The sequence below is a fragment of the Phalangium opilio genome, unplaced genomic scaffold (assembly GCF_054372755.1).
Source record: "Phalangium opilio isolate 3A_F unplaced genomic scaffold, DU_Popi_V2 ptg000003l_1, whole genome shotgun sequence".
NCBI classification, from domain to species: Eukaryota; Metazoa; Arthropoda; class Arachnida; order Opiliones; family Phalangiidae; genus Phalangium; species Phalangium opilio.
This window is the reverse complement of record NW_028324145.1, coordinates 11586636-11611061: the sequence shown is the minus strand read 5'-3', so window position 1 is coordinate 11611061 and position 24426 is coordinate 11586636. Positions and strand designations below refer to the sequence as shown.

Below are 24426 nucleotides of genomic sequence, written 5' to 3'. Positions count from 1 at the left end.
GACAAGGCAACTACAACTACTTTCTCTAGCGTGTATCGTGCGCGAATACTAAGGATTTCATACCTCGTGACCCGATCCAGCAGTGTGTGTGCTGGTATTGGGTGTCGAATGCTCTTGGGATGATAGGGAACCATCTGGGGACATACCGGGCAAAGAGGAAAGGGGTCTTCCGTGGTGAAGTGGGGGTGGAACTGTGGGGCGTTTTCCCGTCGTTGCTCCTAAGTTTCGTGATACCGTTTTAAAAAAATTTAGACACCCCCTCCCGTGATTTTGAGGCGATTGCTAAATAATTTACCGTATTTCCTACCATTTTGCGTATGGCTGGTTGGTGTGGATGATTTTCGGTCACCGGGAAGTGGTAATCTCGACGTCACGCCACTTCTATGCGTCAACATTTGTTTCACCTTTTGAATTTTAGTGTCTTCTTGTATCGGTGCTATGGCGGGCTATTTACCAAAGAACTTAATAAAACTAAAACAACTTTGTTAAAAACAAAGTTAAATTAAAATTTAAATTAACCTGGGGTATGTCCATTAATTTCTGTAATTGTATTCCGTCTCCCGGTCCCATATGAGAGACGTGGTTGAAGTTTGTAGGAGCGGAGATCATTCTTGACCTTCTATCAGCCCTAAATTTATTGATTAAAGGTGGAATTCATAAACGTCGGACGCAACGCAATTTAGTACAGGCAAAGGCAGGGCGTCTTGCGCAAACTTCCGCCCGCCTTTTGCGCACGACGCCCTGCCTTTGCCTGTACTAAATTGCGTTGCGTCCGACGTTTATGAATTCCACCTTAAGAGCGCCGTTTTACGATATAGAATATGAATTAGAAATCATTTTGACTTACGCTTTGTTGCCTTTTTCGGGTTCCCTGACCGAGAAACGTCTTCTCGTTCTCATCATGACTGGTTTTCCCGAGCGACTCCTAACTTGTTGCATAACAAGTTCGGGCACTTTAACCATATTTTCACGATGAACTACATTATGAAAGTAAGCTACGTGGGGCAAATCCGTCGCGTAAGTTACCGCTAAGATACCCGACCTACAAAGTGGTTTCGTCTAAAAGATATTCGAGATTTTTTGGTTAAAACTAAGATTTTACCAGACGAGATGGGATCAGGAAAGAATTAATTTACTTTTTTGAGGTTAATCGTTTGTACCCACTCTCCCGTATTGACGTCAAAGATATCAACGTGCGTTTCAGTGTAAATTGAAACATAGTCGTCAACGTAACTGACGGACGTCACAACAGCCGGGAACATGATCTCTTTTTCTCTAGATTTGTTCCCCTGTTCGTTGACGTATATTCCTAAATCTACGAGTTAAAAAAAAAAATTCAACGCGTCTCTAAAAGTACTTCGAAACGAAAGGATTTTGTAAGGAATATTGTAGAGACTAAATACTTACGACTAAACAACAACAAGTATTCCTTTTCGGGAAGTTGAATGGCTATGAGAGCTTCCATTGGATTTTGACTTAAGTAAGACAGAGGCTGGCATTCCGAATTGACGAGACATCTAGAGAAGCCGTCATCAACTAGAGAGCAAAGATGAAAAGTAGAAGGCATCCCGATACACAATAAGTTCCCCATGACATCCAAGCATTGAGCCGGAGCCGGGAGATTAATCTCTCGTTTTTTAATATGACGACCTTTAACCCTGGTAATCTCGTAGACAATCACCTATATACCAGAAAACAAACCGTAAGACACGACTCGTTAATTCAAACACTAATAGCGATTAAATTAAACTAATCCCAGTTTGATTAATTCTTATTTAAACCCGTTAAAGTCCCAGTTGCTTCCCAACTCCAACCAGAAAATAATAAACAAAATGGGACTAGAATAGAAATTGGTTAATTTTTTGAAAATATCCGCAACTTCAAGAACGTGGTGACACCAACCAACACTAAATCAAAAACTTAAAAAAAAAAAATGGCACGAATCTGATTTAAACGAATCTAAAACTCAAACACAAGTCAAAAAAAGTTGAACCAAAACGAAAATAGTAGGAGGCGAGTGGGTCTTTAACGCAATCAAAAAACTTAATCATTTTATTTCTAGGTGATTGTCAATGTTAATGTTAAGGAATAGAAAAACACACGGAATATCCAGTTTTAAGTTCTTGTCTTGTCCATTGTTTGAAATGCCCTTTGGGAGTATTGTAAGCGTAAGATTGATCTACAAGTGTCTATAAAAATATAAAAATGGAGAGAGAAATTCACTAGTTAGATATAACGACGATTTCTTTTCCCGCCCCCGCCCCCCCCTTTCCCATCACACTGTGCTAATTGCATTCGTTTCGTAATTGGTGCCATTTTTTTTTTTTTTTAAGTTTTCGGGGTTTTTTTGTTCACACAACATTTATGGTACTATTCTCATTCTCACTTGACGTTTGACGGCTACACAGAAAAAATAGTTGACGACCGTCGTTCGTTTAGCGGCGGCGGTACATATGGTAATGACTCCCTTAGTATCAGCGACTTTGATCCATTCCACGTCTTGGGAGTCTAAAGCTCCCACCGGAATAAGTCGTAAATTTCGCTGTTTTCCTGTGTGCGAAGCCATATTACGAATTACGTCACGAATGATGAATGTATCGTAACGATAATGATAATTACCAGTGATGACTATAAGTAGTTGTTCCTCAGCTACGTATTCTATCATGGCAATCTTTTTGCCATCGCCTATTCTGGCAATTTCTTCAGTGTCTAAATCGACGCAATATAGGCCTTCCTCCGTTCCCAAAACTATTCGATCTTGATCTGAATTTAATTTAAACGCAATTACTTACCTGACCAATTAGCGGTCTTATTCCTGATCAGCGCCACCTACCCATAGCGGCGACTTTGAGAACTACTGTAAGCGGCAAGCCAATCAGATGTCGCTAAAATCTGGTGACGTCACTGACTAACACTCTCGGGTCTTACCAAAAATGACGTCACCAGATTTTAGCGACATCTTGATTGGCTTGCCGCTTACAGTAGTTCTCAAAGTCACCGCTATGGGTAGATGGCGCTGATCAGGAATAAGGCTAATTAGGAAGACACGACCCCGTGAAATACGAGTAAAATTACCTATCACAGCGGCTGACATGATATTTCTAATGATTGTTAAGTTATTATCCAGAATTTCTTTGGCTTGAAAAACCATTCTGGTTGGAAGTTTATTTCGTCTTAAAATTCTATGTAGTTCACTCAAGGCATCGACCCATCGTTTCTTTTCACTCTCTTTGTCTACTAACATTAACGTATGATTTTTCATCCCTGGTGGATTCATCATCGATGTCGTGACCTAAGTTCGGAACTCGTTCAAATATTGTCTAGGACGATGTCACGCGTGGATTTGACTCGGTATTTTTACCTTAAATATGCAGGGAATATCCTTTTTATTGGCGTGAATGACGTCCGACTCGAGTACCGAGCTGACGGAAAACTCTTCATCCCTCATATCTAAGACTTGAGAGACCGAGACAAAAGGCTGGGCGTTTTTATCTTGCGAAAGATCATAGAGGAAGAGCTTGAAGTCGCAAACGACGACGAATTGCCTTTGCCAACCCTTTTTCACCCCTCCTAATTTTGGAACTTTAACGTAACCTTCGTAGGCAGTTCCAACACCCCTTGTTGGATCAATACCAACGGGCCTTTTGGCTTTATACATTAATCGAGAATATATCATTAACACCCTGAATTAAATTAATCGCCAAATGAATTAGGCCAAAAATTAGGCTTACATTGGTCAGAGGGAACGGGACAAATTGCTGGCACTTTATCTTGACAATTAACGTGGCAAGCAAAACCACAAACTATAATTTAATTTAACCCCGATATTAATAAATATTAGTCTTAGTAATTAGCCTTATTCCTGATCAGCGCCACCTACCCATAGCGGTGACTTTGAGAACTACTGTAATCGGCAAGCCAATCAGATGTCGCTAAAATGTGGTGACGTCATTTTTGGTAAGACCCCGTCAGTGACGTCACCACATTTTAGCGACATCTGATTTGCTTGCCGTTTACAGTAGTTCTCAAAGTCGCCGCTATGGGTAGGTGGCGCTGATCAGGAATAAGGCTAATTCGCGCCGATTAGTTAATTTACCGGAACATACGGCCCCTTGACGTAAAAGGCCAACCATCAAGGAAGTACAGTGATTGCATTTTAAAGGGGCGACAAATGTTTGAACCATAAACTGATGGGCTTTGGGCTAAGAAATAGACCAAAGAGTTCAATAATGAATAGGAAATTTTGGCACAAAAAGAACGCGGCAAGAAATGAGCTAGACTAAGTATCCACCAAAAACTTACCGCCGCTTTGGGTGGAAATAGACTAGGTGCTCTGATATCAACAATGGGTGACAGTGATACGCTATTATCCTATAAGGAACAACTCTCGTTCATCCATTTACAAGACGCGTCCTATTTGACAAAACAAAAACAACAAAAAAACAAGAACTTACCCTGCCAATTTCAGAAATATTCGATTTACTGCTGGCCACAGACGGAGGTTGGTTATCTTCAACATCGGCTTCGTCTCCCGCCTCGCCCGAACCTCCACTCTCACTACTGGGAAGCCTGATGGATGTATCCTTAAGGAACTGATCTAAGAAAGACATCTGTGATGATGGCCGATCCAAGACTGCTCGTGTACACATTAACAAAGATGGCCAAACCCCAAAAAAAAAATAATTAAAAGAGCAAATGAAAAAAATGTGGCAACATCAAAAAAATGCGATAAAATAAATTTTCCCACAATTAGCCTTATTCCTGATCAGCGCCATCTACCCATAGCGGTGACTTTGAGAACTACTGTAAGCGGCAAGCCAATCAGATGTCGCTAAAATCTGGTGACGTCATTTTTGGTAAGACCCGAGAGTGTCAGTCAGTGACGTCACCAGATTTTAGCGACATCTGATTGGCTTGCCGCTTACAGTAGTTCTCAAAGTCGCCGCTATGGGTAGGTGGCGCTGATCAGGAATAAGGCTAATTCCCAGCACTTTGAATCTTCCTGAAACTAAGGAAGGGTTACAGTGTATAAGCACACCAAAAAAATAATTCACTAGCAATTTAAGCTTTGAGGGAAAAACAAAGTTTTGAATTTTTTTATATATATAATGTTCCTTTAGCGTAGAAACGAAGGGTATATGGCCTGTTTGGAGATTACAATTACAGCGCAGTCAAAAAATGGTTTATTGGTGTTTATGCAGAGACATTTAAGAGACTCTCGGGGGGGGGGGGAAGGAGGGATTAGAGTGACAGAATGATTAGAAATATTATGAGTTACCCTTGAGGTAATGTAGTAGATCTTGAACTTTTGGAGCTGCGTAGAATGTTATATTTATGTGGAAAGAAAGAGAACAAAAAAACAGAAGCAAATATAGATAGAAAGAGACAGAAACCAACAAAAGAAAAGTACGTAACGCGGCGGCGTTAATCCTAACAAAGTCCATTAATTCTCCTCTCGAAGAAAAGAGTATTCAAAAGTATTCAAAACGATGTACTTACATCCTTCACCAGACTCCAACCTCTGTTGAAGTTCGCGGATTTGATTGTCTTTCCTCATTAATTCTTTTTTGTACATTTCACTCTTTTGGTGAACTTCCCGATGCTCTCTGTTCGTCCAAATTGAATTAAAATATTAAATAATTCCTAAAATTTTAAAATTAAGCGCGTTTTTACTTTTGTTCGGCGACTAGTTCCGCTCTGACGCGACTTAACTCCTCCCCAATGGCCTGTTTGGCTTGAATCTCGCTTTGTAAGTTCGATTGTAAGCTTAACAATTCCATTTTCTCCAACTTTTGAGAGCGTCGATTTCTCCAATTTTTGTCCTAATTAAAAAATAACGAATTTAATCATTATTTGAAATGATGAATAAATTATTTATTTTCTCTGACATTTTCAATAAACAACGATATACGCGGAAGCTATACAGATTATAATATTGAACGCTATAGTACAAAGAAGAACTTTGTGTTTTAAGAATAAAATTTGTAGCCTCTAAGAAAAGTGGAATGTTTACCAGAGATAAGATAAAAGAAAGCTAAATCACAAATGGTGGAAATGTAAACTTACAGTTGTGGGAGTCGGTGGGATTCCACTCATTTTCAAACCCTCCAATTCTTCCGTCATTTTGATAGCCAGGGCTTGAAGATAGCCCCTGGCATCTTTTTCGTCACTTACCCTGAGATTGAAGAGTTCGTTCCATTAGATTTATAACTAATAAGCGATCGAATTAGCCTTATTCCTGATCAGCGCCACCTACCCATAGCGGCGACTTTGAGAACTACTGTAAGCGGCAAGCCAATCAGATATCGCTAAAATCTGGTGACGTAACTGACTGGCACTCTCGGGTCTTACCAAAAATGACGTCACCAGATTTTAGCGACATCTGATTGGCTTGCCGCTTACAGTAGTTCTCAAAGTCACCGCTATGGGTAGGTGGCGCTGATCAGGAATAAGGCTAATTGAATGTACCATTGAATAATTTCACTAATTTGAGCTTCCCACTGAGACACCGATTCTTTCTTTTCTCTTAATTGATTCAAATCTTCTTCTAAACGTCGTCTTTCTTCTTGTTGCCGCGTCAAAACCGAGGAAAGCTATTCGATTGTCCGAAGAAATTAGCGTCAAAGGGAACAATGAGGAGTATTTTAAACTTACCCTATCGATTTCCTGTCCTAACTTCCTATTTTCTTCCTGCAGTAACTCTTTTTCCCTATCATGGGATCGTTTCATTTCATTGATCATCTCTTGATAATCCATGGTGCTTTCGGATCGGGCTTCGTCTAACTTATCTTTCAAACTGACGATCTCCCTTTCCAAATTCTCTTGGATATTTTCCGCCTCTTGTATTTGTTCCCTGAGGTTCGATATTTCCGAAGTATGCCTGGTTTGAATTTGCGCCAGCGTCTCTTTATGCTGAGCGTCCAACGTTTGCAATTCGCCGTTTAACCTGTTAATCTCTTGATTGGCTTCCATTTGGCTGGGAGTTCCCGTCCGACCGACGTGTCGTTGTTTCATGGATTCCATTTCTTCTTCCAAGTGATGAGCGTATTCTTCGCTACGTTCTCGTAACCTTCTTTCTTTCATGGCCTCGGCTTGAGCTTCTTCCACTCTGGCCTCCAATTCCCTGCGTAATTTATCCGCTTTCCGTAAATCTTGTCGAAAATTATCAATTTTCTGCATGGCGGTGTCCAGTTCTTCTTCTTTGTCGCGGACTTGTCGGGATAACTTTTGTTTTTGCGTTCTTAAATCCGATAATTTATCACTAACTTCGGAATATTCGGCCATGGCTAACTTTCTTTGACCTAAGGCGTCTTTTAATTCTTTGGATTGAAGTTTTAATTTTTCTTGAGCTTCCACGACGTCGCGGTGAAGTTCGTCTTTTTCGGATTTCACGTGACGAAGCATTTTTTCAAGATCCTTAATCTTGGCACTCGATTTTTCATCGTAAACCGACTCGGTTTCTTTCTTATTAGATTGAGCCTCCCGCGATTGTAACCTATTTAATTCTGACTCCAAACCTAACCGACAAAAAACAGTCTAAACGTGTCAACCTTAAATCAAAATTATACGAAGACAGTTGCCGTACGTACCGGCATTTTTCTTCTTTAAAGTATTAACCTCGTCTTGTAATTTCCTAACTTCCGTTTCGGTAACGCTAACTTTCCCAATATTATTCTCTTCACCGTCGCATAACATTCCTTGTTGTTGCAGTAACCTCGATGTAGCTGATTCGTTAAATTATTTTATTTAAAAATGAATAATTCGCGTACACCCCGGAATGAATATATATATTAATCAATAATGGACATATACTTTTATATTTCCTAAGTAATTCGGCTTTTTCAACTTCCAATTTTTGCACTTTAAGTTCGGCGCTTTTGGGCCCCATTTCTTCTAATTGACTCGACTCTGATACTTTGCTAATTTAAATTAAAATTAAACAGAATTGAAGCCATTTCCGCGATAATTACTAATTACACAAACGTCTTAAATAATACATCGACTAAAAGAATTTCAAAGTCGTTAAAGACGAAAAAATAAAACAGCAAAATAACTATGCCTAATAAGTATTTTTTCTTTTTAATTAGCCTTATTCCTGATCAGCGCCACCTACCCATAGCGGTGACTTTGAGAACTACTGTAAGCGGCAAGCCAATCAGATGTTGCTAAAATCTGGTGACGTCATTTTTGGTAAGACCCGAGAGTGCCAGTCAGTGACGTCACCAGATTTTAGCGACATCTGATTGGCTTGCCGCTTACAGTAGTTCTCAAAGTCGCCGCTATGGGTAGGTGGCGCTGATCAGGAATAAGGCTAATTACATAAGCGGATTAGGAAACTTAATCACGTTTAAGCCGGTGCTGATTAATTTCTACAGAAACACACACACACACACAAACACAAACGGTCTTTGTCAATGAGTCAAAACAGATGGTAATCTCTGATAAAACGCAAGGTCGCTTAAGCTCGCTTTTTTGGAGATTTGCCCAATCCAATCCCAATATCAAATTACCAACAAAAGTATGTATTTAATTATGAAATAACAAGGAGTAAGCAAATTATACAACTCGAAGAATAATTGTTTACGTTACTTTACTACCAATGTAAATAAGAATAAATAAAACGATTTACTGACCTTCCTGATGTAAATGTAAAACCGACAAAGGGTAAATGTAGTGTTGAAAAAACTGGATTTGCACTGGGAGGACCCGACTCCTTTTATGTCATTAGAAATAATTGAAATTAAATATTAACGACCGAACTATTAATTGTAATTAATTAATTAATTAATTAATGAAGAGCCTACGGATGGTTTAAGGTCATTTTCATCCACGTCGAAGTTTGACGTATCAGTTGGACTACTAACTTCCGGAATATAAGGCGCGTCACCTTAGATGGAGGGAGAAAAGTTCAGGGCAAAAAAAAAAATTAGAGTGTTAAGATAAAGGGTCACTATGGGAAATTATATTTGACCGCTCACTATCTCGTATGTTGGCCCAGTCAACGTTAGTGAACCAAGGATGATTCTTAAAATCTTCCAGACCATTTTGACCTAGGCGACATTCCGCGCTACATATTAACCTTCGCATTAAATCTTTCGCTTCTTCCGATACCGTAAAACTGGGTTCATCGGGAAAATCGAAACAATTCTACAAACGCGAGGACAAAAAAAAAGATTGCGCAAATTTTAAATATATATACATATAGGTCACCACCAAGTTAAACCTCTCTAACATAAACTTTAACTCATTCATAAATAAACAGAGATAAGAAACCTTTTAAAATTTCCCATCACCCGCTGCGCGATGTCTTTTGAAGCAAAACATTTTAAGCACCGATCTTTATATAAAAACGCACGTAAATTAATTCCAATTGAAAGAAATTTCCCCACAAAATTGAATAATACAAATAAAAAGAACACGAATTCAATCAGCTTCGCTTCATAGCTTGGTGGGGCCCCGGTAAGTTTCTCAAGACGCTGGCAAAATATTTATCACTTGTCCAAAAAAACAGACAAAAATGCAATGTAAGTTGTAGGCCTAGTATCAATAAATTTTGAAGAAAACCAATAAACTTATATCGCGATTGGCTCTGTACCTTTTAAAACTACGCGAGAGACATTAGAAACGTACTTGGAAAATTATTAAATCCCAGTACTTAAAGTAAACCAGCTTATTTTTTTCTTTCGCGGGGTTAAAAGGTTACGCGTAAGAAAGTTGAAAAACGAGAGTTAATACCTTATGATTCATGATCTTCCCGTAAGTTTCTACCAAGGATTCGGCGTAGAAAGGCGTTTCTCCGTACAACATTTCAAACATACAAACTCCCAGAGACCACCAGTCACATTCGGGACCGTATCTTCCTTGCCCATCTTCCATCGCCTGTCACGTAATCAATCATAACACGCGGATAAAGAATAAAAATTAAATACCAACTACAATATTTCTCTTTTTTTAAAATAATCTCCTCTCCTAGAATTAAATAGAATTCTCTTGGTAACATTCAATATCTTACCCGTAATATCTCGGGTGAAATGTAATCGGGTGTACCTACGGCTACGTTAGATTGTACCTGAAATCAGAAACGTTTGTCGGAGGTTGTATTAAGTGAGTTAGCTAGCCAAGTTTGAGCGACTTTATTCAATATGACGTAGTTTGATTGATAAAAAAATAAACAAGTAAGGCTGATTACCGTTCCATCTTCGTTTAGCCTAAGACAGGATCCAAAGTCGGCGAGTCGAATGTGTCCGTTGGCGTCAAGGAGAACATTGTCAGGTTTAATATCACGATGAACGTATCGTAGATTGTGGATGGAGTCAATTGCCAGAATCATTTCCGTGATGTAAAACCTGGCCATATCTTCTGGAAGTCTGTCTTCGAATTTGCTCAATAAGGTTAAAAGGTCGCCTCCGCAATAATAATCCATCACTAGATACTGAAGAAAGAAAAAGGGGGGGAAGACACGAGCGAAGTCGAGATTAAGTTAATAAACCCGTCATTAATTTTCATCTTTGACAAAGTTATTTTTGCTTCGATTGTCACAGCTTCTTATAAAAGTCCTTCCAATCACTGACATAGACGCGATAGCGTAAAATATTGATTATGTGGAACAGTTAACCACACGCGCGCTTTACGAAACAGCTAGGGTCATCATGACCTTCGGAAGCGTATCAAGGTCATAGAGAACCATCTGACCCGGAACTATTTCGGTTTGAATACAAAAACTATTTTTTTTTTTTGGTAATTTAAGTTGTTAGATTTTACTGCCGCCAAAACCAAGAAAAAACTAATTATTTCAAATATGTAGTTCAACAAGTATTTATAAAGGTTTTGCATAATTCTTCAAACAAAACACTTTAGTTCCCAAAAATTTGGCGTGTATAGGACGGAATACTTAAGTAGGCCGGTCGGTCTCTCCGTTAATACCCGCTTGACAGTAATTGCCAGAAGCCATGGCATTTTTACAGAGAAAATGCCGCCGAAAAGCGAAAGTTATCTTTGCTCCCATATTTTGACATTAAGGAGACAATAAGCCGGATTACCCCTAAAGGCTCCCGAACCTCCCTTCTAAGGGAGAAGATACCTCCCATTAAAAGCTTTTGGCAAAAGGATGACTGGGACGCGCTGATGTCCTTCCTAAAAGCCCTTTCCATCGATCCCCGTACGAAAACAATCGAGCCAGTAATACACCCAAAGAACGCCCCTGCTCCCAAAAAAAGATCTTAAAGGACTACTTAAACGTAAACAAGAAAATTCATTTGCAGAACTATCGTGGGAAAACGCTCCCAAACGGTTTGTTTTAGTATCCCGTTAAAGAGGAGGGATAGAAAGAAAAATCACTTACCAGGTTATTGTCATCTTGAAAGGAGTAGTGTAAATTAGTGATCCACCTTTTATCACCGTGAACTAAAACGTCTCTTTCTTCTTGAAAACAGGCCGTCTATAAACACAAGTGAATATACCAACGCAAGGTGACATTTAAATTAAAAATGCTTTCAAATAATGAGGGTAGCGCAACATTGAAATGGAATAGGCTCTCCAACGGTGGCATTACCTCGGCTCGTTTTAACATTTCCCATTTGTTTAGGATCTTCATGGCGTAAACCTTTTCCGTGTACCGGTGCTTCACAACGGCTACCTAGAAACCGAAAGGACATTTGGAAAAATGTTTGTTTCAGCTTCATCATCATTACTCGACTATAAACAATATAGAAGAAGTGGATAGGAGCTTAAGTTATCAACTTCCTTACTACGATTCAAGAACATCTGATAACTTCGGATTAATCTATTTATCATGTCATCAAAATATTTTCTAACCATAGAGCTTATAAAATTATAATCAGTTTGGCAACTGATTGGGAAAAATATCGGGGTCTCGCTCAAAAGTATTTCCTAACTCTTTCACCCCCCCAAATTGGCATCGTTCCCACTTTTCAAATTCCAAACTATTATTCTAGGGTACAAATTAGTCTTAACAGGTGTGATATATTTAAGAGAGGAAGTTGATCCGTGGTTAATTACCTCTCCAAAGGCTCCTCTTCCGATCACTTTGAGAATTTCGAAATCTTCTTTGCTAAGGCGTAATTGTTTGATCTTCTGCACCACGGGTTTCGCTGTTATAAAAAGAGACAAGCTAAACTTTAATAAATCGAGTCTTCTTTCATTCTTTCTCCTTTTATCATTTGTTGTTGAATAAAACAAATAGTAAACTTCAACAAAGATAATCTGAATTACAAAAAAGGTTAACGCAAAGTTCTCCTAGACCAGCGTTTCTATTACGAATTTCTATTCATATTCATGAGAGACGATGTTCACCCTAAATATCTTATTCAGTCGTAAAAACGAGGTGGTTATGTTCAGGTTTTTGCGATGTGGTTAGTTTCATCTCAAGACAAGTATTTTGGTAGATGTCCAGGACAAATCAAGAAACTTGACACCTTCGCTTAAAATGACACGATATCACCTTACTCTACCATCAAGCACTTTCCCAAATTTGCGCCTAAAATCATATTCAAGCTAGAACGCGGTGTAAATGAAGCGATAAAGAAAGAAGAAAGAAAAATGTGTAGAATAGAAAAGAGGTTTAGCTTCATTCCAGAAAGATTCCCGCGTTGTTTTGGTAATTTACACCCACGCTGAATTCATCACGAAAAAGACTACTTAACTCTTAGCGCGTAACACCTTTGTAAGTACAGAGTAAACGATGTAAAGGACAAAGTTTAAATATAACGCTGATTTAATCAAAGAAATGCCTTTCAGTCTCTGGTAATACAAACCTGTATCAAAGCGAAAAAGCATCACGAGTAAAAATATCGCGGCGATTGTTCGTCTATTATCGAGATCATAACGAAGGATAAAAAGGTATGATTCTAATTTTTAGTCGACGTCACGTTGGCGGTGTAACTGTAGTACGTCTTTACCGATGCCAAAAAGTTTCTCGTTAGTACAAATACATTTACATCATTATTATAACGGGCTTTGAAAGTGGTTTATAGCTTAGCTCATTTATCCCGAACAACTTGATTATAACTAGTCGCTAGTATCTTTAAAAGATCTAAATGCAGAATTTATCCTCGTCGTTTAGGAATTCCTTGAGAATGAATCAAAGCAGTAAGGAACGAATGAGTGTCTCGGATCAAACGGACGCGGTCACTATCAGAGTGGAAGGCAAAGAGTTCGTGGTCAAGAGAAGTTTATTACTGGATAATAGTAATTACTTTAAAGATAAGTTACCTCAGATAGAAACTACGGGGTCTATTTCGAAGAAAAAGAAAGTGCTTAATACGTCGTTGGAATTGAATGGCGTATCGAAAACCGCTTTTAAATGGCTGATAAAATTTATGTTGGATGACAGACTCGATGTTGGAAAATGTTTCGAGGATGAAGAGGTAAGGAATTTATTTTATTTTGCTTTGATATCTGTGTTTAAAATGTTTGCAAATTTAGGTACGCGACCCGACCGAGATCGTGGACGCGGCTAGGTTAATACAATACGACGATTTACTTAGAGCGTGCGCGGGTTTCGCCGAAAATTGGTACGGCAATGGTAACCTGGAGGCGTGTTACGCCATGGCAAAGAAATTGGGGTTGCGGGAAACGGTGGAAGATATGCACTTGGTCGTTTTCAGACTGTTGCTCCCTGACAACGGCTCCGAAAACGGAAACGCGGTTAGTCGTAGCGCCGACGTCAAACTGGAAGACGTTCCCTTCAATCTCTTAATCGATTCCTTGACCAATTACGATCAAGACGAAGAGAAGAAAAGGAGCGTAGTTTCGCTGAAAGACGAACGTTCCTCTATCTACCTCTTATCCAGATTAAAAAAGATTCTTAGATGGCTCGTGGCTCGTCGGGACGTGCCGGCTAACGGCGCTCAACGTCTGCTTTCGCGTTTATGGCTGGAGGAACTACCCTTACCCAAGATAGAGGAAGCCGTCAGGGAGATACTGATACACAAGAATAAATACCCTTCGCTGGTACGAGCCGTGGAATCCGAACTGAATCAAATCAAAAGAGATATCGCCTCCAGAATATCCGAGGTGGTTATGATTGAGAGTAAAGGTTAGTGTCCAAATAAAAATTATGATGCTTTGTTTGGAAAAATTGATGTGATGATTTAAAATGAAACGTTTTATATCATGTCTAAGGTCTGGGTGAGAACGAATCCAAGATTTCAAAATACGTATGTGGCGAACACCAAGAACGATGGAAAGAAATGTTCTTCAAGGTGGACTTCGAGTTGGTTGATGCAGCCATCGTTACCGACATTCTGTACTTGTTCGGAATCAGATCCGTAGCGACGTACCGTCTACTTACGTCCGAGAAGTTGGGATTCCAACGGTACCCTAACGAGACGTTCGCTTGCAAATGCGTACACGTCGACCATAAAGCTATCTACTTATTGGGAGACGATTCGAAAAACGGTTGCCTAACCCTAGGCATATACGATTTCTTAGCATTATCCTGGACTTGGAAGGCGTTGCAACCAATGCAAGCTAACAGACCCGCTTTAACGGTACGCGACGGTGTGGTCTACTTCTTAAACGGTAACCGTTGCTACCAGAGCAATCTCGATAACGTCGTCGGTACAGTGACTGACTCTTCTACGTGTATCTTAACCGATTTGAGAATCTTGCCTCACGATAGACAAGCGAAGCCTTTCTTGATCTATCAAAGAGGTTTTCTCTACGTTTTTTCGGGCTCGACGTTTTTCAAGGTGTCCCTGGAAAGGGAACAATATATGGAAAATCTGGGCTGGACATTGTCCAACATTCTGGATTTGAAACAGAGAGCGGTTTGCGCCGGTGACGAGGGAGTTTTCGTTTCGGCCACAACCGAAAAGAACGAAGAAGACTTGCGGATAGTTCAGTACGACTTCAAAACGGACAAGTACCCGACTGTAGGGTATTTACCGTCACACGGTCTTATTCCAAACGCTAATCGCTTCTACATTTTAACAAGAAAAGATTGATTACTTTTCTGTAATTTTCGGACTCATTGGTAATTGAAAACATTCCTACGCGACCATATGGAGTTAATTTCCCCCAAGTTCCACGGGGTCCAGTTTTTTCTAATGAACTATATTCTCGAATTAATTTTCAAATAAAATTTTAAACATTTAAACAAGACTTTTTCGCTGAAGAAACGTTGTAAACTATAACCTCGCATGTTCTATTCATTAAAATGAAGACTCTATTTGAATCAAATTTGTTTAACGAAAATAATTACCTTTAATATACCACCTATAACCTTTAAAACAAATCACGAAGAAAATTATGATTAAACTCCTAAAAGCTTCTTAAATACATTACCAGGTGGAGGAAGCGTATGGCACCCTCGCCTTAATAACTTAAGCCTAATTTCCGAGACACTCATTAAAAGAAACTAGTCTTATTCACTCCGTAATGATTCAAAGAAAAAGCAAGTCACGCGTCAATCCTAACACGAACTTAACTCCCGAGACGATGCAGTGGGTGGTGGTAAGCTCTAATAGTCGGACAATTAACCCCGCGAGCCACGATTCTGTACCCAATTACCCGCATGCTAACCCTGCCTGACTATAGCCGCGTCTTACACAATTTATAGAGGTCAAGATACAAATTAAAACCAGTCAATTTCGGGAAGTAATTTAGGGGGATCTAGGCCATAACGTACCAAACGACGTATCCTTAGTTCTAAGGACAGAGGTCACTCAACTCTCCACCAAAGGCCCAATTGGGATTATGGGAAATAAGGGGTTAAGCAAGATAGTGAAACACACGATGTCCAAATTCCTCTCATGGGATAGATGCAAAAGTTAGATCGTGAGGAAGAAGACCCCCAACCATGGTTGGTGAACCGCGACCGTGGCTTCCAACCTTTCCTCGCAACACTGGAACAATATATCGATTGCGTTTAGTTGGTAACTGTTACAGCCTAGCATAGTTGGCGAGCAAGTGTTTGCGCTAACCTAAGAGTGAAGTTGCCACGAGAATTGGTGAGGTAAACAATGAAATACGACGTCAGAAAGGATGGTATACGTCAGTATTACTGGTAGCAACAAGGTGCTCATTTACTATAACCGATCGATGTCATCTAGGTACTTCATGCGACGGTCAATTTTAAGTTGTCACAACCACACATCGCGTTAAATAACAGCGCAACACGCTCGCCTACGCAGTGAGGACATGGACGCTCTCTCCCCAACCACATTCGTGTTTATACGTGGGCCTCATTTTCTCATACAGACTGTGAAAAATGGTAGAAGTGATTCTACGGAACAAAAACAAAGGAAAAAGATTTTCGGGAAGCCGCGGTTCACCTGCCTTTTACCCATCATGCACGTGCTGAGGTCGTGACGCAAACTCACGATTACCGTGCTATAGGGGAGTTCGACCTAGAATAGACCATTTTACTCCAACCCCAGTAAGTACCCTACAGAAGTCAAATAAAAATTAAGAACAATCACTATCCGCAGTGTGAAATCGAAACGGCACCGAGTTTCTACCGAAAAGGCCTAATCATTAACCACCACCGAATGGTCATGTTGCGAATGATGCCCAAGAGAAACACAATTTTTGCGTGTGTGGAGAAAAAGTAAGAAATAATATTAAAAAGGTGAGTTTGGCTTTTTGTCTTTACACCTGTTGGGTTTGCCCCGTGACCGACGTTTAAGGCAGGTGAAAGAGGACCTTTTTTATATATATATAAATAATTTCTTAACTTTTATGAAAAGAAAAACCCCAGTAAACCTTTTATCGTAATCCGCTCTCTTCTAAAATCCGGCTTTGGTTTATGTTACGAAAAAGAAGTATGAAGCGAATAATTTTTTGGCGGATCAAGGTCAATTCCCGCGGAGTAAACTTATCTCTTCGAATTAATTTGAAGGAAGAATTAACTCGTTCGCGTACAAGATCTCTTATCTTCTTCTGCTCGAGACTTTTAACTTTCAGAAATGTCAAAAAAAGTTCGCTTCTTTAAGCTTAGGATGGGTTCATTCACGCGCCCATGGTTCCGCGAGTTTGGTTAAAGGTTAGATTAAACATTTTGGTTGGGTTTTAAAACCGGTTCTATCAAACTGTTAATAAAACAGCCTAAAATCACTCCTTAGTCTTAATTATGGTAGCAAAGTTAGTGGTTGCTTTGAAGAGAGAATTAATTTTTATTAATCCGAATTCGGAGAACTAATTTGGTCAAAGTATTAATTAAACAGCTCATGGTCTGTAGTATTTCAGCGACCGTTCAAGGCGCTCAAAGAGTATCTTCTCCTTTATTTATTAGTAAAGATCAAGTAGTTAAAAGTTTTATCCTGTTATTACCATCTTCAAGAATCACACAACAACTTTGGGGTTCCTCTCTGTTTTCCCTCAAGGCGGAACAAGCGTGTAGCTCCTTTGATTCACTTATGTACTTATACCATATAGGTTAAATCTCGATAATAATACATGAAATAAAAACGGTTTAAGCTACCGGAAGTCGTGTCGGCGCATCCGCTCGATAGGGGTCCTCAATTCAGTCACCACGCACCATCCCTGCTAATATTATATTTTTTTAGGAGTTGTAAGTTGGTTCTTCCGTGAAGCGAGACCCACGCGAAGGTTTTTAGCGTTAGATTTTTAGCAACGCGTTCGTTTAGCGTGTCCACCCCTCCTCTCCCTCCTCCTCTAAGAGACAAAAGTGGCAACCCTGGCACTTTTAGCAGAAAGGGGCTTTTAGGCTAACCACGTGTCCATTACCAGAAGTAAATCATTAATGCACCAAAACCATTTACGGTCGTTATTACGCTCGAAGAGCTTTTAACCGTTTACTTTCAAGTAATGGACTTCTAGGGTTAACTGTAGTAGGGTACCCCCTTAGAGAATGGAGTAATATAAGTGGAAAGAATGGTGGGTGTGTGTGTGAGAGAGAGGAATAAACCTAAAAAGGGTCTATGGACTGCCTATTCTTTCCTCTTCTGAATATGCTGATCTGTACATTTTATGCCATCAGTGTGAAAATAGCGCTTTTATCATCATTCTTCCTCTATAAAGCTTCTTCTTTCTCTATTCATTTTTATTTTAGGAATATATTAACGCCAGGGAAAAGTCTCTTCTTATCTATTAACAAACAACGCTCATCGCCTCTCTTTTCTATAAGGAATAATTAACAAATCGATATTCGTCCCCAAAGATTAGAGATACTCAAGAAAATATGGTTAGAAGTTGATAATTCGAAATGGGCAAGGTAACAAATAAAAAGTATCATTGTGTACGGTTACAGGCGGTGTACAACCAGGTCGTTGGTAGTTATTATTCGGATGGTTGGGTGCGCCGTTACCAAGTCTACTTACTAACACTCTCAAATAACGCGTGTCCGAATTAGGACAAGGACAAACGGGAGCGCTGGTTAGCGTTTAACTGCAGTAACGTCCCTAAACAACTTGAAGTATAAAGAACAGATTCGTGCTGCCGGGATCACCACCGACAAACAACAAACTTCAGTTGTATTTGTGTTTGTACAATGTTGTAAAAGAATGCGCGGCTAGAATCGAGGTCAGAGGCTATCAAATTAAAAAACAAAAAACATTCCAGACATTACGTCGTCTGCATTGGGAGACGGGTTAGGTTATTCCGTTACCATTACATTATTGAACAACCCTGGAATTCGAGAAGACTGGACTCGTATCACTAATTCACCTAATGCGCCCAAAGATTAGAACACTTCTACGGATGGTCTGGCCTAACCACACTGACCCCGGCCAAGGTTTCTTCTTCATATTTCTTGACACGAATTAGCGCCCCCTGGATAATCAAGGGATCACTGGGTGAACTACAAACATATTTAGCACAAAGGTGGTACGCTATAACGGTACCCTTTCTATTAACGAAAAATGGGTCCTACAAACACGTGAGCCAAGCCAATGTGCCGGTTGGGGCTGGCTGGAATTTTACCGGAACCGGCGGCCGACTTTACATTATTTCCAGAAGGCTACCCAAAATGGATTATTTCCCCCCCCCCTTCTTGTGTAGAAAATAACGCGGAAATGGCGTTCTGCAAAAAAAAAAAAAAAAGTTCATTTCCCTTCTTAGGGCAGGAAATGGGAAGCGTTTCAACCAACAACTAAATATCTTCTATCATGGACTCGAGAAATATTTTACTACAACACTAACAAGGCCGTTGTCGCTATAACAACCAGTCAACGTCTACATTTGCGCTATACTAGGAATATCTCCTCCTTGTTTATTGCATTGAGCAACTATCGCCTGTAGTTGGAACCAAAGACTAAAGTTTATACTACAAATGTCACTTTTATAAAAAAACAACAACACATTTTTGCGTTTAGCTGGAATGAAAATAACAAGTCCAAAGACTTGTTTTTTGAATGACACCCACTCTACCCCAATCTGTCGTGATTTTACAAACGTAACGCGTTTTCTCAACAGGGGGTAAATTCACAATCTGCGCAACAAAATTTAAAACGTACAATCGTGTAGGTTCAAGGAGTCCTTCAAAAATTTTACCACAAAAGTTCATAATGATTTAAACTTTTAAAAAAAGATAAAACGGGGGCAATTTTGCCTTAAATGGCAGATTTCGTGAATAAGATAATGGACAATAAAAACTTTTTCATACAGAAATTGAATATAAATCAACCTTCGGTGAATATCAAGATTATATTTTAAAGAGATACTTTTTAACCTAAAACTTAAACTTCAGTCTCAATCAGTTTTTGCTAAAAACTCTTAAATACTTCGTGACTAGTTGAGTAAGTATTCGGTTTAAAAATTTAAAACAAAAAATATGGCTCGGCTTGAAAAAGATCTTTCAAGTATCATGGTTAAAATAATTAATTTCCTTTGGAAGCAATACACGAGTATGACATCCGCTTTTCCCCAAAAAAACCCTCAGATGGGGCGAATTAAAGATGCCCTTTAGGCCCTATTAGTGCAAAAAATATTACACCATCGCACCTGGATTTCGTAAACTTCACCTGACATTAACTTCTACATTAAATTAAATAAAAAAAACTTATTCAAATTCAAACTTCTTTTTTTCTGAAACCTATTACCAAATCAATTTTGTAAGTAAACTATTCTATTAGACTATTATCATTCCTTACTAACACCCATGTTCCCTTTTAAAAGCAGAGGGGCCTGTACAAATCGAGGGGCTCGTAACTTCGCTTAACACGTTAAAAAAATATAAACCGAGTACATTTAACCAAGGGAGCCAGCCCATAGACGTTAACCCCTCACGTAGAAGGGTTACAGCTTACAAAGGGCTTGACATAACCCAAATCCCCAGAAAAGCCTCGATCTTTTTATGAATAGCGTTTATTTTCATTTTTAAGGGAGAAACTATTAGTGAGAGTGAGTCGAGGGACAAAAAAAAATATAATGGTAAAAAGTGAATGCCGGATATACGCATTAAAGAACATCACCTAAACTATCATAATAATAATAGCGGAATGCCAGGCTACAGATTCAGGCGACGCATCTACGCCACCCTTATCCAATGGCGCAAAATTTCAAATGAAATGAACCCTCTTTTTAAATACAACAATAATAATAATATGATTATCACCAGACTGGGTAAAGAGATGGATACAGTCTGGAAATCATTAAAATCGCAATATTGTTTAACCATAGAGAAATAAACCAATGGATACTGGAGTGCAAACTTATTGTTATTTTCTTTCACATTTCAAAATTTGTCATCACGAGTGGTAACCATATGATATAACTCATTAGGAATGTCTTTAACGACGATATTTATTAGTATTAATAATTGAATAAATTGCTAATCGATGTGACAATATTATTAATTTTACAAGGCATCCTCTAAAGGACGTTGCGCAAATATAAATAAATAATTCAATGGGAATTTTGCAATATATCTATCTATACGTTAATATAATTTAATATATTGACAGGAAATTATATTTGTTGGGGGGGGGGGTAATATGGGTTACGAAGTTCATGACCACTTTGGAGTTTCGATTTATTTCTCATGGAATAAGTTCGTAAGCAGTTTCATAAAAGGTTCTAAGAGAATATATAGCCAGTAACGATCACCGCGTTAATGTATACGGTATTTGAATTGTAACAGCTACGGTGGTGCCAATGGTTATAGAAGCGTTTAACCGAATTATTTTCGAGACTGATAAGCGCTTAATGAAGCTTTAGCGCCACTGTCGACCTGCCAATTCACACACACCATCAGCATTATATTCTACATACAGATATGGCCGCCAGCCGAGAAACCATTACGAGTTATCAACAATGAATGAAAGCCCCTCTATTAATTTAAATATAGACTGAATTAAACAATGGAATTTAATATATCTAGAGATTAATAATTAAAATTAAAATACGAATAACGAAATTATATTTCTCAAAAATTTGAAACGCAGCGGCTGTAGTTAAATTATAATGAAAGGTTTTGATCAAAGTAAATTGATACCCCGTACGATTTCAAAATTTAAAAAACTGTATTAAGTTTCATATAGCATCATTGTATTGTAAACAGAAGCCAAAACACGTTGTTAAACATCATACATACAAATTAAAAGAAGTATATCAAGAGAAGTAAAAGCTCTGTATTAGTTTTCTCCTTGTTTATCTTTATCATTTTTTCCCAAATAAATTGAATGCATCGCATTCCAGCCCAAATTTTAATATTTGGCGCTTGCTTTTATCGCTTTTATAGCTTGGGCATACGTAATCTTTATATAAGGGAAGGGGCTGTAGGCGGAGGGGCAAAGACTTTGCCATGGTATTTGGAAAGCGGTTCCATCAATAAATCGGCGCAAAAATTCGTGATGGAATTTGGGCTGAAGCAAAATTGATCGAAAACAGTTATAAAAATATAACGGCATCGCCTTTCTATAAAGAATCTAGCCAGAGCAAGCTCGCCACATCTGGTAAATGGATATTGGTATTCCTCCATGGCTCTCTCTCTCTATACCATGAGCTAAAAGTTTTCCCAATTTTATTTTTTATTTTTTTTTACTTTAATACATTAGGATTAGATTTGTTCCACTCCCCAATTTTATTTATTTCTGATTCTTATGGCGTTTTTTTTTTTTTAGTTCTTACTGAGAACCGGGTCACTCTCTAAGAAAGCTACATATATATATTCTTCAATCTTAAATTGAGTCCAATTTAACAAGATTACTAATGGAAGATTTACCCCTTCCAAGATTGTACGGGGGATTACCCCTATTTTAAAAGGGAGAGTGAAATTGAACAATCGTGAAAAAGAAGTAGATTAACTCAAAGAAGTTAAGGAAATCCCGTACAATATACATTTCCTATATTTCGGTAAATGAGTTTGAACTTTGGTGGTTCCTTTTGTTATAAAATAACATATAAATGGAATCCGAAAAAGGTTATATACTTATCTAGACCGGAAAAAAAATGCCTTAACAACTACAGCGATTTTCTTTTTGTATTTCGGAGTAATACAACAAAGAGAAGTGAAACAACGCGAAAGGGGGAATAAAATGTGGCCAAATCCCTTTTCTCTTACGTTTCATTCTTCCAACAACTAAAACAATTAGGCTTAGCGAAAGAGAAAACAACGCTTCGAGAATATCTGATTAGAATCGCCGGCGCTTTCAATTTTTCTTTCTTTTTTTCCCATTATTGTTATTATAGGCGGACTATGTAACACACCATGCACTTTTCGAGAGGAAGGGCTAAACCGCTGCATGCGTTATTCATACATCCTTGGGTTTCTTTAAAGGGACAGCTACATTCAAACGCCATGCCTCGCGCTTGGACAAAGTGTTCCCGCAATATTTGTGGTAAACCCAACAAATATTCTCATCTAAAATCAAATTCCATAGCTTTGTTAAAATTCCCTGGCCTGTCTTGGGTCTTCCTTGCTGACAAGTGACCATTTCCCACCCTAAACTCTTAAATGAATTCATCGAAATCATCTCAATTAACTCTATGATAGTTTGCGTTTCACCGTCTCTTTAAAAATAATTAGAGAAATGATCCGTGCATGTCTAAACATTGGTGCTGGTATCGAACAAGAAGAAGACGAACTAACAAAACACGAAGCGAACAGAAATAAGTGTACGCCCAACGTAAAAGCATATCGGGTCAAAAACTTACTATAAATTACTGTTAATTACGACTTGGGTGCAAATGAGTCGAAAGAGCTTAATGAGGCTTTGGTAAACGGAGCTCCGATATTAATAAAAAAAATTAAAACAACTCCTACATAGAGAAGAGGTTTTCCCCCTCATTTTCTAGTTAGGAAAATGAAAGACCAAGGAATAAAATAAAAATAAAAACTTAAGAAATGGAATAAAATAATTTCAATGTTTGTTATTACACGATCATCACGTTTTAATTTTCTTTATTTCACTAGCGGCACGATTTCTAGGTCAATTAAAACATAACATAACATACAGAAGGCGTTTTCCGTATTTGCCAAAAGGGCGTATTGTACAATATAATATACAAACCGTTACTAACGTTTTTCAAACAAATCAAAATAATACTATAGTTTTTAATCTCAATTAAATATATTTCTTTATATCTTGTCAAAATACGTTTAAAAGGCGTTTTGTTGGATTTTTTTTATAAGTACTGAATTAAGACTTCTATGGTTCATAATAAGAAGTAAAACATTGGCAATGACCCCGTGACCTTTAGGGAATGAAACTGGTAATGGAATTTTTATGTTACGACTACTTTTAAAATATTAAAACCCATCTGAAAACGATTAATAACTTATAAAAATAACAAAATGATTCTTTAGAAAAATAAACTTAGAAAGTTAGAACTGCAAAAAATTGTAATTACATAAAAACCTTTTTTAAAAAAAACTTTCTTTGCACGAAATCTGTTTCTACTGTATAAAATTTATAATAAAAAAATTGAAACAATGGATTCAGTGGTGGTAAAACAATAGATTGTTCTCAATCTCTCTGTCCCCCCCCCCTCTTCTTCTGGATTTCGGAGCTGTTTTTCAAATGTTTCCATCATTTACAGACTTAGGGGAGGATTTTTTGTCTGTCACATCCGAGTCACGAAAATGATACCAAAGGGGGGAGATCGGTTTTATTCCATTACACCACTTTCCCCGTCCAAAAAAAACCCCACAATATTACGTCTTAACGACCGCCGCCAAGATTCAGACCTGACTTCTTAAAGCCTCGGAAGAATTAAAGGGACACTTAAAGAGTCCCTTTATTACACTCTTCTCAATAAAAAGAAAAAATTCTGACCCAACGTTATTTTTAAAAAAACAATTGATATTTAAGAAAATTAAGGATTTATGTATAGCAATTACGTAGAAACGTTAAGTATAATTAGAACTGATCTGAACTGATTTATTCTCGCCATACAGAATTACTTTGCTTCTATCCCTTCACACTCCTCTCTCTGAACCCAATTTGACCCCAGCTAAAAACCTTATCCGTAATTTAGGACATGAACTTATTACATCGGAAATTT

The 24426-nt window shown here is 38.4% G+C and overlaps 2 protein-coding genes across 4 annotated transcripts in view; one reads left to right on the top strand and one right to left on the bottom strand.

Moving 5' to 3' along the window:
* gek (serine/threonine-protein kinase gek) overlaps positions 1 to 24426 on the bottom strand; it is a 40420-nt gene that overhangs the window by 2436 nt on the left and 13558 nt on the right. Inside the window, exons 3-32 of one of the 3 annotated variants that reach the window (XM_089840926.1) lie at positions 12019 to 12110; positions 11552 to 11635; positions 11342 to 11437; positions 10190 to 10432; positions 10013 to 10069; positions 9736 to 9879; positions 8979 to 9147; positions 8805 to 8887; positions 8634 to 8713; positions 7813 to 7919; positions 7590 to 7724; positions 6655 to 7517; positions 6469 to 6593; positions 6067 to 6175; positions 5674 to 5822; positions 5500 to 5606; positions 4455 to 4633; positions 4303 to 4371; positions 4097 to 4202; positions 3732 to 3803; positions 3362 to 3648; positions 3076 to 3292; positions 2620 to 2763; positions 2387 to 2550; positions 1408 to 1681; positions 1137 to 1315; positions 848 to 1059; positions 520 to 628; positions 296 to 446; positions 64 to 218 (exon numbers count right to left, since the gene is read on the bottom strand). In XM_089840926.1, the coding sequence (XP_089697052.1) occupies positions 64 to 218; positions 296 to 446; positions 520 to 628; positions 848 to 1059; positions 1137 to 1315; positions 1408 to 1681; positions 2387 to 2550; positions 2620 to 2763; positions 3076 to 3292; positions 3362 to 3648; positions 3732 to 3803; positions 4097 to 4202; positions 4303 to 4371; positions 4455 to 4633; positions 5500 to 5606; positions 5674 to 5822; positions 6067 to 6175; positions 6469 to 6593; positions 6655 to 7517; positions 7590 to 7724; positions 7813 to 7919; positions 8634 to 8713; positions 8805 to 8887; positions 8979 to 9147; positions 9736 to 9879; positions 10013 to 10069; positions 10190 to 10432; positions 11342 to 11437; positions 11552 to 11635; positions 12019 to 12110 (4961 nt within the window). The remainder of the gene's footprint in view (positions 1 to 63; positions 219 to 295; positions 447 to 519; positions 629 to 847; positions 1060 to 1136; positions 1316 to 1407; positions 1682 to 2386; positions 2551 to 2619; positions 2764 to 3075; positions 3293 to 3361; positions 3649 to 3731; positions 3804 to 4096; positions 4203 to 4302; positions 4372 to 4454; positions 4634 to 5499; positions 5607 to 5673; positions 5823 to 6066; positions 6176 to 6468; positions 6594 to 6654; positions 7518 to 7589; positions 7725 to 7812; positions 7920 to 8633; positions 8714 to 8804; positions 8888 to 8978; positions 9148 to 9735; positions 9880 to 10012; positions 10070 to 10189; positions 10433 to 11341; positions 11438 to 11551; positions 11636 to 12018; positions 12111 to 24426) is intronic. The other 2 variants (XM_089840930.1, XM_089840933.1) reach the window with 2 other exon arrangements.
* On the top strand, positions 12282 to 15181 carry LOC149717863 (uncharacterized). The gene is made up of 5 exons (XM_089840943.1): positions 12282 to 12682; positions 12757 to 12858; positions 13082 to 13385; positions 13444 to 14056; positions 14143 to 15181. The coding sequence occupies exons 3-5, from the start codon at positions 13095 to 13097 to the stop codon at positions 14964 to 14966; spliced, it is 1728 nt and encodes a 575-aa protein (XP_089697069.1). The 5' UTR covers positions 12282 to 12682; positions 12757 to 12858; positions 13082 to 13094; the 3' UTR covers positions 14967 to 15181.

What these genes read in the sequence shown, in the direction of transcription:
- LOC149717863 (XM_089840943.1), top strand. Translation starts at nt 13,095, where the DNA reads ATGAATCAAAGCAGTAAGGAACGAATGAGTGTCTCGGATCAAACGGAC. An exon ending in AATGTTTCGAGGATGAAGAG is followed by an intron (nt 13,386 to 13,443) that starts GTAAGGAATTTA and finishes TTGCAAATTTAG; the next exon opens with GTACGCGACCCGACCGAGAT. An exon ending in GGTTATGATTGAGAGTAAAG is followed by an intron (nt 14,057 to 14,142) that starts GTTAGTGTCCAA and finishes ATCATGTCTAAG; the next exon opens with GTCTGGGTGAGAACGAATCC.